The following is a 15,489-nucleotide window of genomic DNA, read 5'->3' on the forward strand; positions in this document are numbered from 1 at the left end:
CTATAAGGAAATACATTTCACACTCTCTGGGAGATGTACAAAACATGTAGATCCTATTAAGAAGAAGAAAACATACTATTTGGTGGTTGTATTTGTTCTTTGGCTTCTCATTTATTCATTTTTTTTTTTAAGATTTATTTATTTGACAGAGAGAGACACAGCGAGAGAGGGAACACAAGCAAGGGGAGTGGGAGAGGGAGAAGCAGGCTTCCCGCTGAGCAAGGAACCTGATGCGGGGCTCGATCCCAGGACTCTGGGATCATGACCTGAGCCGAAGGCAGACTGAGCCACCCAGGCGCCCCTTATTCATTCTTTCAGCCTCATTCTCTGACAAGTGTTACTATGGCACCTTCATCAGGCTATGGAAAACAGACTAAATATGTTCTTTAGAACAGACAACAGTGGTATGCCTTCAGACACAGCCATCTGAAACTCTCAGCCCTCTCATCATTGGTAGTCCAGGTTTGGGAGCACTCTTTGGTTGGCCAAATATTTTTCTGTTACCACACTTCCTTCTTAATTTTCTCTTTTGCTGTTGTGAATAGTGATTTAGGTTTACCAAAGTCACCAGTCTCATATTTAGTTTTTTCCTTTTTTCTGCCATCTTCTTGAAGAAGCAAGATAGACTTACTCCCAGCTGTTTATGTGCTGACTCTTGTTTATTGAATTAAGCTTCTCACCATTTATAAACATCTCTTGTTTGTGTAGAGATTTACTTCAAATAACAAAATATTTTGTCTTTTAAATAATTTTTATCAGAAGAGAATTGAATGGCATCACCAAAATTTGAAAAATTAAAAAAAATTAAAGTTATTCGTAATTTTTCTACTCACATTTAACCATTTTAATCTGGGTGTATTCTCTTCCATTTTTTTCCTTTTGATTTAGTGTACTTTATAACCGTATTTTGTGCACACTATTTGTATGCTTTATGTTTCATTTAACATTTATGTGGTGTAAACATTTTCCACTTTTCCACTTAGTTTTCATAATCATAATTTTTCCATAATCATAATTTTAAAAATTTTCAAAGTTATTCTCTAGAGCAGCAGTTTCCAACGGAAATATGTCACATATAGTTGAAAATTTTCTAGTAACCACATTGAAAAAGTAAAAGGAAACAGGTAAAATTAATGTTAATAATGTATTTTATTTATCTTAATATAACTAAATATTTTTCATTTCAACATGTAATTATATAAAATTATTATATTCTTGACATTCTTTTGTTCATACTAAGCCTTTAAAATTGGTGTCTATCTTAAATTTACAGCAATCAGTTCGGTCATTAGATTGTCAATGATCAAAATGAAATGTAGACCTACCAAAACAATAAAATTATGTTTAGCAGCTTCTATTTCTAAATTTAAATAAATTAAATTAAAATCAAGTTCCACAGTCACACTAGCCACATTGCACGTGCTCATTAGCTACATGTCTTCTTACATTTAAATTAAAATTAAATAAAATTTGACATTCAGATCTTCAGTTGAACTAGTAACATTTTTTTTTAACTAGCCACATTATTAATGATCAACAGCCAGGGTTAGAGTGATAAAATAGAATATGCTAATTCTTTCTTGACTATTTCCTTCTCAATCATTAAGTATTTACACTGTTTCCAGATTTTCAGTAAAATAGTGTACTGATATGTTCATGAATTAATATTTTCCCATATTTTAGATTATTTCCTTAAAGTAGACTCTCAAAAATAGAATTATTGGGTCAAAGAGTATGAATTTGTTTGTGGTTTCTCATGTGTATTTTCAAATTATTTTCTGAGAAAGTGTCAGTTGCACTCCCACCGGCAGTATTAATATATTAATTTCACCAACCTTTCTTCATCACTGAAGAACCTTTCTTCACCATGTTGTTTCTTTAATTGCTAGAAAGGAATACTTGTCTATATATTTATTTATCAGTGTATTTCTTTTTTGCTTTTAATGGAATGCATTTTCATGTTCTTGGCACATTTATCTATTGGTGTCCTCAGGTTTGTTTAATTCTTAATCTATTTTTAAAACTTTGTAGACTAAAGATATTAACACTGTGTCATACTTACTGTAGACGTTTTTCCTGGTCTTTTGTTTGCTTTTATTTTTATACTTCCAAAAATCCCTAAAATTTACAATGTATATGAGCACATGTGCACACACACACACACCTCTATTCTTTAGATAATTGTTAATGGAAATAATAAAAAGAATTTGTGCTCTTAGGTAAGGACAATTAAAAAGAACATCAAATGATTTTCCTGAATTAAAGTATATACTGGTAAAGAGCAAGAAGAGCAATTTAAACAGTTTAATTTCTTACATCCTCCTGTGTAGCAATTAAACTGCACCAAGAGGGGCACCTGGGTGGCTCAGTTGGTTAAGCGGCTGCATTGGCTCAGCTCATGATTCCCCATGGTCTGGGATCGAGCCCACATGGGGCTTCCTGCCTCTCCCCCTGCTTGTGCTCACTCTCTCTCTCTCTCTTTCTGTCAAATAAATAAATAAATCTTTTTTAAAAATTAAACTACACCAAGAAATACTTAGAGTAGTTGGATGACAAATTTATGTACAGTTGATTTTTTTTTTTTAAGATTTTATTTATTTATTTGACAGAGAGAGACACAGTGAGAGAGGAAACACAAGCAGGGGGAATGGAGAGGGAGAAGCAGGCTTCACGCGGAGCGGGGAGCCTGACTCGGGACTTGATCCCAGGCCCCGAGATCACGACCTGAGCCAAAGGCAGACACTTAACGGCTGAGCCACCCAGGCGCCCCATATGTACAGTTAATTCTTGAGGAACACAGGGGTTAGGGGTGCCAGCACCCTGCACAGTCAAAAAATGTGCGTATAACTTTTGACTCACCAAAACTTAACTACTGATAATAGTTAACTACTGTTGACCAGAAGCCTTACCGATAACATCAACAGTCTATTAAATACATATTATAATAAAGTAAGCTAGAGAAACGAAAATGTTATTAAGAAAATTATAAGGAAGAGAAAATACATTTGTAGGACTGTGCTATATTTATCCAAAAAAATCCGTGTAAGTGGACCTGTGCAGTTCAAACACATGTATTTGAGATTTCTAAGTATTAAGTCTGGTGATGCAAAAATGGTTCTTTGGCTCTGCCTTAGTCTTTCCCCATTCCTCCTATTCCTTTTTATTCTGTTTTGTTTTACCATTTTAATGGATAAAATCGTCTTCCCTCACTCTCAATACTGATTAATATTATCAGATCTCTTAAGTGTTAGAATCTGCTTTGCTTTCTGGTACTCATAGGGACAAAGAGTAATAGGATTAACTGTTGTATAGACTGAAACCCCTAATTAGAAAAATCACAAGAGTTTGTTGATTATATAGAGTATTTTTCTAAACTATAGCCATATAAACATTGGCCTGTTTTTATTGCAAACCTGACACTTCAAAAAAATTTTTTTATAATGGCACTGTTTTTATTTTTGATGATAATACAGTCTAGAACGTGTCGCCTAGCAAAGGATATAAATCTAGGAAGAAAAGTTATGGTTGGCATCAATTTTAAGTCTTTGCACTATAATGGAACACAAATCCATTTTGTCAATTTTATAAAGAATATATAAAAAACTATCAGCTTTTAAATGAGGGAAATTCACAATTTAAATTAATTCAATTTTTAAATAGTCTCTTGTTTTACTTTAAGTAAATATTTAGTATTTAAACAATTTAGGAAGTTATATTGTCCACATCACAATACTCTTGTGTTGCATTTTAAAGTAAAACACACATACACACATTTGGAATGAGGCCAGATTTGGACTCCAGGGGCATACTGTTCAGTACCTTAAATTACAATCAGATGTATTTTAGCACAGATCAAATTTTCAGTCCAAAGTTGGTGAGAAGCCTAATTATTTGACCAGGTTACTATTTGTGTAGACCATTCTGTGGTTGTCTGTGGTTAATCCACAGCTGGCAGAATGCTAGCTCTGGGAGGTTTTTATTTCATGCTGGAACAGTTTGGGGAGAGATGGAAGGGGGGTTAGCTTTAAACGCTCCTCATTAAATGAAAGACTAAAAAGCAAGTACATACATATTACTATGGAGACAAGATGCTATATAAACTGTTCATTTTAATTCTCCAAGTGACAAAAATAGCAAAGGAAACAGCTTGGATGTTCATAGTTTGCAAGTGACATGGTAGTTGGTTAAAAAAGTAAGGTGAAAACATTTAAAAAATAACGTCACCTAGGACTAAGACTTGTTACCTTTTAGAACAGTTGAATATTGGTAAATAATAAATGGATTTTAAAATAATGAGAAGATATTATGTTATTATAATAAGGAAACATTTTTATTAGAATTTCATTAGCAATACTTTAATAAGAAACAATTATACTGGAAAATTCTCTCTTAATATCTCAGAGTTTATAAGGGCAATAAACCCTTCAAATCCAAGTATACATGACTCCTGCCTCAAAGTTAATTTTTTAATATTCTTTTAATATTCAATTTGAAAGTAATAGAAAAAAAATTTTTTCTAAAGTTTACATAATGAAAGTGGTTAGTCCCTCAGTTGTAGTTGAATATTTCAGTACCCCTTTTGTAATTTTAAAAGAAGTTTCCTTTACATTTGCATGATTATTTCTTCCGTTTATAAGCTTAACTCTTCTTTCCTTCTGGTTCCCACTGCCCTAACTCCTCTGGTTCCTTGTTCTTTCTAATCATCCTCCTTATCTTGCTTCTTCATTCTTCTCTTTCTCCAGTAGATCCTTCTTGTTAAAGATCAGAAATGCTCCAACTTAATGCTATTCTTAAAAACAACTCTCCCACTCCTCTCCCCCCAGTAAAATATCTTTCTTCTCTTTTCTTTTCAATTACTTATTCAAACCAGGGGCATTATCTCTAGTCATTTGAATCTAAGCTCCATCACATATAAACTGTATGACCTGGGGGGACATTTCTTCACATGCCTATTTTGCCCTTTTTATTCATAAAAATGAGAATAACAGTCTCCATCTCATACATTTGATACAAGGAAAAAATGATAATAATTGGGTTAATATACATAAAACTTTTAGTGTAGTGCCTGGAACACAATAATTGCTCAGTAAATCAGTAAGTTTCAGATGAGTCTATTAATTTTCATTGATAAATCTTCCAAAATAATTTTTAATTTTTACCCCTACTTTCTCACCATTCTTTAACAGCTGACTTTATTTTATTTTATTTTATTTTATTTTTTAAGATTTTATTTATTTGACAGAGAGAGAGAGACACAGCGAGAGAGGGAGCACAAGCTGGGGGAGTGGGAGAGGGAGAAGCAGGCTTCCCGCGGAGCAGGGAGCCCGATGCGGGGCTCAATCCCAGGACCCTGGGATCATGACCTGAGCTGAAGGCAGATGCTTAACCGACTAAGCCACCCAGGCGCCCCTGACTTTTTTTTTTTTTTAACATTTATCCCATAAGTACTTTCTCTTAATCATCAAATCCAGTGGCATTTGCTCATCCTTTCTTTCTCTATCCATTGATAGCATTCAGTACCTTTAAGTATCTTAAAAATTTTCCTTGTTGGATTTCTCTGTCATCATTTACTGTCCTTATTTGCCTTCTTCTTGTACTCTCCTTTACGTTTTTCTTTTCTGCTTTTGACTGTCGTTGAATTGTTGCTATCCAGATCAACTTTCCTTTAAATTTTCACACAAGCTTGTTATTCCTTTCTTTCAAGGAAATCTTCATTACCCATCATTGTTCCCCACCCTACCCTGACTCCTCACCTGCCATTCAAGGCCTTTTGCATTCTTGACTCACCTGGCCTTTCTGACTTTATCTTCTGTTGCTCTTTGTGTATTCCTTCACTCTCTTGTGCACCATTCAAACCAATTTCCTTTGTAAGCATCCATGTCTTTGCTTACACTTTTATCTAGAAGGTATAAATCTATTTTTAAAATGCTTTTATTAATGTTTAAAATGTAGATAAATAGCATTTTAAAATACAGCTTTCCTGACAAAATTTTAACTAAAATATTTTTCTATTATTACTGTATTATTTTCTCATTATGTGAAATTTTCAACTCAGGATCTTCCTAAAAAATTCATTTTAGGCATAAGTTAACAAGCTATGATTTTAGGAAACTAATTTCATTTCTAAACTAATTTCATTTTTTAATAAATAGTATGTCGCTTATAAGAATCCAAACTGTTCATAAGAAGCTAAAAGAATCCAATCTGCCTTCATTACTATTTCTGTAATTTAAATGTAATTATTGTCTCAAATGAGACCTTTGAAATATTTTTTCTTATGTGGATTCCCAGAATTCTTTCAGTATTGAGTATACAGATCTAATATGAAGTAAGTAATGTGTTATACTCTGACATAATGGCACACACTAAGCATATTGTACTCAATGATAGATTTTTCTTCTAATCAAATGCTGCTGCTTTCTGCCTTGCATTTTATTTATTTTTTTTTAAGATTTTATTTATTTATTTGACAGAGAGAGACACAGCGAGAGAGGGAACACAAGCAGGGGGAGTAGGGGAGGGGGAAGCAGGCTTCCCACGGAGCAGGGAGCCCGATGTGGGGCTCGATCCCAGGACCCTGGGATCATGACCTGAGCCGAAGGCAGACGCTTAATCGACTAAGCCACCCAGGCGCCCTGCCTTGAATTTTATAATTGTATTTTAAAGTTTATGTTATATAGACGTTTGTAGTTTTTATAGGTGTCTTTTATTCTGACCAAGAATGACTCTGTGGAGATGGCATTTTTAATTTCCCCTCCTTTTTTTCTTTATCCAGGGCTTTTTCCTTACAGTTTCCCCAGAGTCGGTATTAAAAGTGGCTAAACATGCTTCTGAAAACAACAGAGTTTTCACTTTGAATTTGTCTGCACCATTTATTAGTCAGTTCTACAAGGAATCATTGATGAAAGTTATGCCTTATATTGACATACTTTTTGGAAATGAGACGGTGAGTTACTTTTTAAAAAAATAAGTGGTCTTTTTCTGTTTTTTTTGGTTTGTGTATAAGTTTAGAGATTAAAAACTGAAATATTTGCATAAATATAATTGAAAATTACACAACAAAACTGCCTCAGTTTGGACCCCTCTAATTCAGTATTTTTAGTATTCAGTATATACTAGTTTTCTTTCATAGTAAAAAATTGGTCTTTTAAAGGGTTAGATTATTGAGGTTTATAATTTACATATAATAAAATTAACTCTTTTTAATGTACATTTCTGTGAACTTTTGCAAATGCATACCTGATATGTAGTCATGACCACGATCAAGATAAAAATCATTTCTGTCACCCCTTTCATCCTTTCAATCAACCCTTCCCCTTATCCTGATCCCTTCACATCAACTGATTTTTCTTCTGACCAGTTAAATAGTGTTTCCCCTGAAATTTTCATGGACTAAGGTAAGGGGCATTTGGTATAAAATTAATGTTTTATGAATTTAACTATTTATTCAAAGTATGAGTCTAAATTATGAGTAAATGTTGGTATATTATAATTTGTATTAATTTTTTATTAATATCATTTTTGCTAATATTTGTATGTTGTATTTGAAGGTGATAAAATAGGGTTTTTTTAAAAACTTTCACAGCTTTTCCTTTTTACCAAGATTATACTTTCTTTTATTCTAAATTAGTGGAAAATAATTTTTTTGCTCACATAGTATTTATAGCTTCTGTTTAACCTATAGACTTTAAACATCCATGAACCAGAAAAAAAGAGAGACCTTCAGTATATCTTCTTGTGACCTGGGCAGTATCACTTAACTTTCATGAATCTCAGGGTCTTTATGTGTAAAGTGAACATGTTGTACTAACTATCCCAGAAATCCATTTTGATTTGAATTATACCATTGTAACACAGTTTGATTATATTCACTGATTTTGTATCCAAATAAGATAACTGTGTTGTCTGTATAGAATAACATAAATTTGACCTCAACATAATTTATGAGATCACCTTGGTGATTTGTAGAAATAATATGGTATGAATATCTTCAAAGACACTTTGAAGGAAATGCTACATTCTTGATGATTTATAAACTGACAATGGCAAGAAATAGTGGTAATGGCCTTGAACTACTGGTATCTGCTGGAAGTCTCATTTGATTAAAATCTACATTTCATATTTCCTTTATTGCTAGTTTTATTTTCTGAAGGAAAAAGGAAGTAACTAGGAAAAGTGCTAATCTGCCCTTTAAAAAAAAATAAATAAAACAACATGAAAGAATTGGTCATCAGTATGGTGGCCTGAGAATCCTTGGGAGAAATTGATATTTGAACTCAGAGTTCTCTGTAGTTAGGAAAGATCAGACTGGCAGTACTTAAATATATGCTCTGTACTTTAAAAAGACAAATTTTTAAAACTTTTAAAAAGATAAATATCATTCCAAAGAAAGACTTTATAATTAAAGGTAACTTGGGAGGATTGAATACCATCAAAAATTCAGTTCTGACTTTGTAATATCAAATGACCATAATTAGGAAGAAAACAGGGAGGAGCCTTAGAAATACAACATTGTAGAGGACACAGAAAATTCTTTAATTAGAGTTCCCATTTGGGTGTGTGCATGGCTCAGTCGGTTAAGCATCCGACTCTTCGATTTGGCTCAGGTCATGATCTCAGAGTCGTGAAATCGAGCCCCACATGGGGCTCCACGCTCAGTACAGTCTGCTGGAGATTCTTTCTCTCCCTCCGCCCCTCTTCCCACTTGTGTGTACACACGCACTCTCTCTCAAATTTTAAAAATCTAAAAAAAAAAACCCCAAAAGCTCACATCTGTTAAACACATGTAAAAAAAAAGATGGAAAGCATTTATAGAACCAGAGAATAAAGCTAAAAGTTTGGCATAGATTTAGAAGAATAGAAGAAAATAGAGGCACAGATTATTAGGTCTGCAGAAAATGCTGATGATACGAAAATGGTCTTCACTTAAAAAAAAAACAAAACTCCAAATGCACAGCAAGGACAAGAAAAAATAATTGGACTTCATCAAAATTAAAAACTTTTGTGCATCAAAGGACACTATCAAAAAAGTAAAGCCTAGGGGTGCCTGGGTGGCTCAGTCAGTTAAGCATCTGCCTTGGGCTGGGGTCATGATCCCAGGGTCCTGGGATTGAGCCCCACATTCAGCTCCCTGCTCGGCGGGGAAGCCTGCTTCTCCCTCTCCCTCTGCCTGCCGCTCCCCCTGCTTGCACTCTCTCCCTCTTAAATAAATAAATAAATAAATCTTAAAAAAAAAAAAAGTAAAGCCTAAAGCCAGCAGAAGGAAGGAAATAATAAAGGTTAGAACAGAAGTAAATAGGGCGCCTGGGTGGCTCAGATGGTTAAGCGTCTGCCTTCGGCTCAGGTCATGATCCCGGGGTCCCGGGATCGAGTTCCGTATCGGGCTCCCTGCTCCTTGGGAGTCTGCTTCTCCCTCTGCTTCTCTCTCTCTCTCTCTCTCTCTCTCTGTCTGTCATGAATAAATAAAAAATCTTAAAAAAAAAAAAAGAACAGAAGTAAATAATATAGAAGCTAAAAAAAAATAGAACAGATCAGGAGCTGGTTCTTTGAAAAAATTAATAAAATTGATAAACCTCAACCCAGTCTTATCAAAAGAAAAGAGAAAGGACCCAAATAAATAAAATCACAAATGAGAAAGGAAAAATGACAGCCAACACCACAGAAATAACAAACAATTAGAATATGTTGAAAAACTATATGCCAACAAATTGAACAACCTGGAAGAAATGGATAAATTCCTAGAAACATATAAATTACCAAAACTGAAACAGGAAGAAATAGAAAACTTAGACCCATAACAAGCAAGGAAACTGAATCAGTAACCAAAAATTCCCTGGGGGGGAAATTGGAGGGGGAGAAGAACCATGAAAGACTATGGACTCTGAGAAACAAACTGAGGGTTCTAGAGGGGAGGGGGGAGGGGGATGGGTTAGCCTGGTGATGGGTATTAAAGAGGGCACGTACTGAATGGAGCACTGGTTGTTATATACAAACAATGAATCATGGAACACTACATCAAAAACTAATGATGTAATGTGTGGTGATTAACATAATAAAATTTAAAAAAAACCTCCTAACAAACAAAAGTCCAGGACCAGATGGCTTCAAAGGCAAATTTTACTAAACATTTAAAGAAAAGTTAAGGGGTGCCTGAGTGGCTTGTGGGTTAAGTGTCTGCATTCAGCTCAAGTCATGATCCCTGGGTCCTGGGATCAAGCCCCACTTTAGACTCCCTGCTCTGTGGAGAGTCTGCTTCTCCCTCTCCCTCTGCATCTCTGCTCACTCTTTCTCTCTCTCTCTCAAATAAATAAAATCTTAAAAAAATAATAAAGTTAATAAAAAGTTAATACCTATTCTTCTCAAAATATTCCAAAAATAGAAAAGGAAGAAAAACTTCCAAATTCATTCTGTGAGGCCACTATGAAGTGTTGAATCACTGTAAGGCACATCTGAAATTAATATTACACTGTATGTTAACTAACTGGAATTTAAATAAAACTTTAAAAAAACAAAGTGAAAGCCCATGGAGTGAGAGGAAATATTTGCAAATGATATATCTGGTAAGGGATTAACATCTAGAATATATATCTCAACAAGGAAACAACCCAATTCATAAATTATCAAAGGACTTAAATAAACATTTCTCCAAAGAAGATACATAAATGGCTAATAAGCACATGAAAACATGCTTACCATCACTAATTATTACTGAAATGCATTAAAAAACCAAAATGAGATACCACTTGATACACATTATTTTCAAAAATATGGAAGGGGAAAAAAATTGCCAAGGAGGTGGAGAAATTGAAACCCTTTTGCATTGGTGATTGGAATGTGAAATGGTGCTCCTGCTATGGAAAACGATTTGGTGGTTCCTCAAAATGTCAAACATAGAATTATTACCATATGATCCAGCAGTTCTCCTAATTGGTATATATCCAAAAGTCCTGAAAGCAGGGACTCAAATACTTGCACACCAATATTTATGGCAGCAGTATTTCCAATAGATAAATGAATGGATAAAATTTGGTATATACATAAAATGGACTGTTATTCAGCCTTAAAAAGAAATGAAACCCTGATACATAATGCAACATGAATGAATTTTGCAAACATTATGTTAACTGAAATAAGCCATACACGACTGGATTTTCCTATAAGGACTCCACTTTTTTTTTTTTTATGTTATGTTAGTCATCATTAGTCTTTGATGTAGTGACCCACGATTCATTGTTGTCCTATAACACCCAGAGCTCCATGCAGTACATGCCCTCCTTAATACCCATCACCGGGCTAACGCATCCCCCTACCCCCCTCCCCTCTAAAACCCTCGGTTTGTTTCTCAGAGTCCATTGTCTCTCATGGTTCGTCTCTCCCTCCAATTCCCCCCCCCATTTTTCCCTTCCTTCTCCTAAAGTCCTCCATGCTATTCCTTAGGTTCCACAAATAAGTGAAACCATATGATAATTGACTTTCTCTGCTTGACTTATTTCACTTAGCATAATCCCCTCCAGTCCCATCCATGTTGATGCAAAAGTTGGGTATTCATCCTTTCTGATGGCTGAGTAATATTCCGTTGTATATATGGACCACATCTTCTTTATCCATTCATCTTTTGAAGGGCATCTCGGCTCTTTCCACAGTTTGGCTTTCAGGACTCCACTTATATGAGGTGCCTAGAATAATCAAATTCATAGAGACAGGCAGTAGAATAGTGGTTACCAGGAACTGCAGGAAAGGGGGAATTGGGAGTTATGCTTAATGGGTACAGAGCTTCTTTGGATAACAAAAAAGGTCTGGAAATGGATAATGGTGATGGTTGCACAACATTATGAATGTACAATGTCACTGAATTGAACATTTAAAATGGTAAAATTTTGTCTTATATATATTTTGCCACATTGTTGAAATGATTTATTCTACAAACCAGTAAAGTTAGACTAGGACTTAGAGAATAGTAGAGATATTATGCTATTATAATCTATATATAGTATAGAAAATTAAAGGAATCGTTTTTCCCTACCTAGAAGAGGAAGTTGTAAAATTACAAGTTACAAGTCATGTCAGGATAGCTTTTTACTTTGTTGGTGTAATTACTATTCATTTAAATTCATTTCAGTAGATATGTAGTGCCTATTATGGCAGACCAATAAACAATGGATGTATAGTATATTTGAGACCATCTGTCATAATATGGATTATAGGATAATAAATATTGGATACAGGGCAATTATTTGGTATTTTGTTGAACCAGTCTCAAAATTTCTGCTGATAAATAAATAGTTTTCTAGTGATATGTCTCAGTGTTTATTCTGAGCTTTGCTCAGCTATCAGTGATTCAGATAAAGCTGTATTTGCAGATAATGCAAATGCAGAGAATGCAAATAATGCAATACCTTAACAAATATCAAGTAAGTTGAATGTCAAAATGAGACTTTTGAAAACTTTAATAGACTGGAAATATCAGTTGAGTGATGAAATTTAATAAGGATAAATGTAAATGAGTCCATATTGATTATAAAAAGCAAGTGTGGCTTTGTTTTATTTCTTTAATCTCACCTCTCATTGTTCTCCTTGAATACTTTAGTAATCATAAACTATCTTTAAGTCTCCAGGAGAAAAAGGGACATTTTATTTCTAAAATGCAATGAAGTATAAAATATATTCCTCAGAGAATACATATAGGATTGTTTTATGTTTCTTTCTCCCCCTCACCCCCAAAACAACAATCAAATCTGTGCTTATTGGGGCACCTGGTGGCTCAATCGGTTAAGCATCTGCCTTTGGCTCAGGTCATGATCCCAGGTCCTGGGATCCCAGGCCCTATGTTGGGCTGCCTGCTCAGTGGGGTGTCTGCATTTCCTCTCCCTCTGCCTCTCTCCCCACCCCATTTTGCGCTCTTGCACGTGTGCACTCTCTCCCTCTCTCAAATAAATAAAATTAAAAAAAAAAAACACCTGTGTTTACCATAAATTTTCAAAATGTCAACAGTTAGCCAAAACAAAACAAACTTGGCTCTTATTTTCTACCTGATACCACCTTCCCTTTTTCAGAAGGCTATATACTACTAATGATGCTTTAAAGTTTTCCTGATAACCTTAATATTAAAAATTTTAAAATGCCTTGTCCACCAAGGTTCTCTCTTCACATTGATCATTGTGAGACAATGAATGAATGATGTGATCCCTATGATTACCTCAGCTTATTGTTTGGAAAGAATTTCCAGGCCACAGCACAAAGGCGGAGGGGGGACCCTCTTGGTAGTCTCTTTTGAACTGAGGAGATGGAGCCAAAAATTCGGGAAATCTAACAGCTGGACAGCTAGAGTACCAGAAAACAAAGAGCTGCATAGACAGGGAATGCAGATTTGCAGAGTCCCACCCAAGTCTTCAGTTGAGAACCAATCAGTGCATATTTGTCAGGAAAGTAGTGAAGGCTAAAACCACCTGAAAAGATTAGAGGGAATAATCCTCAGAGTGCTTGTAGAACCTGTAATCATTCTTGTTCTGTGAGCCAGAGTAAATAACCTCATAATTCATGGGGCTCCAGATAGAGTACTCAGAACACTAATGGGGCAAATTAGACTAGAGTAGAAGATACTGTGGTTCCTCTCCTAACAGTATTATTCCAATATAATTGACAACCTGTATGTAATGGACAAATTCCTTGAAAAACATACAGTACCAAAGCACACTCAAGAAGAAATAGAAATAGGGCTATTCAGGTTACCTATTAAAGAGATTGAATTTTTAGTTAAAACCTTTCCCACAAAGAAAACCCAGATTTGCAGTGTGTTGCTGCTGTGTTGAATTCTGGCACAAATTTAAGGAAGAAATAAGAACAGTTCAATACAAACTATCCCAAACTATTGAAGAAGAAATAGTACCAAAAATCAAACAAAGAATTAAAAGCTACAGACCAATATCCCTCATAAAAATAGATGCAAAATTCTTAAGATAATTTTAGCAAATCAAACCCAACAATATATAGAAAAAATAATCATCATGACCAGGAATGCAGAAATCAATCAATATAATCCATTTTAATAAAACTAAGAAGAAAACATGATCATCTGAATAGAGATGGAGAAAACATTTGATGAAATCCGACATCCTTTCCTGATAAAAGCCTTCAGAATACTAGTAGAAGAAAACTTATTCAGTCCAACAAAGGATATTCACAAATAATGTACAGCTAACATCATACTTGGTGATGAAAGACTGAATATTTTCTTTATAAGATCAGAAACAAAACAAAACTCTCAACTTCTGTTCAACATTGTACAGTGCTAGCAAGGCATGAAAAAACATCCAGATTAGAAAGAAGTAAAATTATGTCTATTATCAAATACCATTATTGGGTTTTTTTATTCTATAAAATCTGCAAAAAGCTATTACAACTAAAAGAGTTTAGCAAGGTTGTGGGATACAAGATAAACATACAAAAACCAATTGTATTTCTATATATTAACAGCAAACACTTGGAAATTGATATTTAAAAATACTATTTCTGGGGCACCTGGGTGGCTCAGTCAGTTAAGCATCCAGCTCTTGATTTCAGCTCGGGTCATGATCTCAGAGTCATGGGATAGAGCCCCCCACATCAGGCTCCATGCTCAGCAGGGAGTCTGCTTGGCTCTCTCCTGGAGAGAAATAAATAAATAACAATTACTTAATTAATTAATTTTTTATAATACTATTTCTGATACCAGGGCACCTGGCTGGCTCAGTTTGGAGGAGCATGCTACTCTTGATCTCAGGGTTGTGAGTTCGAGCCCCGTGTGGGGTGTAGAGATTACTTAAATAAAACTTTAAAAAATAAATAAAAAGTTAAAATGTTATTTCTGATATCATAAATATGTATGACATATTTGGAATAAATCTGAGGAAAGAGATATGCAAAGTTTGTATATATTAAACACTACAAAACATTGTTGAGAAAACTTAAGAATTAAATGGAAAGAAATAGCATATTCATGTTTCTTTAAGACTATTGTTAAGTGTCAGTTCTCAAATTTGTGTATGGATCCAACATAATTTAATCAAAATCCCAGCAGTCTTTTTCGGTAGAAGTCATCAGACTTATTCTAAAATTCATATGGAAAATTCTGGACTAGAATAGCCAGGCCAATTTTGAAAAAAAAAAAAATCAGAGGACCTATAATATTACATGGTTTCAAGACTTTCTATAAAGCTACAGTAATCAATACAATGTGGCATTGGCCTAAAGATAGACAAGTAGGTCAGGGAACAGAAGGGATAGTCCATAAATAGACCCATAATTGATTTTTCAGCAGTTTCAGAGGTCATTCCATGGGGAATAGTCTTTTTAACAAATCATGCTGTAGCAATTGAATACCCATATCCAAAAAAGCAAACCTCAGTCCATACAACTGTATAGCTCTTCGAGTGTCCAAAATTAAAAAGTGTGACCATACCAAATACTGGCAAAGTATAGAGCTAGAACTGTCATACCCAGCTGGTGAGAATG

At 34.5% G+C, this 15,489-nt stretch overlaps 1 protein-coding gene across 6 annotated transcripts in view; it reads left to right on the plus strand.

The window, feature by feature from the left end:
• ADK (adenosine kinase) overlaps positions 1-15,489 on the plus strand; it is a 490,160-nt gene that overhangs the window by 321,955 nt on the left and 152,716 nt on the right. For 5 of the 6 annotated variants that reach the window (XM_027595868.2, XM_027595867.2, XM_027595865.2 and 2 more), the window contains one exon: positions 6,776-6,946. The exons of the other annotated variant lie outside the window; for it this stretch is intronic. In XM_027595868.2, coding sequence (XP_027451669.1) covers positions 6,776-6,946 — 171 coding nt within the window. The remainder of the gene's footprint in view (positions 1-6,775; positions 6,947-15,489) is intronic. 6 annotated transcript variants of the gene reach the window in all.

Source organism: Zalophus californianus, chromosome 15 (genome assembly GCF_009762305.2).
Source record: "Zalophus californianus isolate mZalCal1 chromosome 15, mZalCal1.pri.v2, whole genome shotgun sequence".
Lineage (NCBI taxonomy): Eukaryota > Metazoa > Chordata > Mammalia > Carnivora > Otariidae > Zalophus > Zalophus californianus.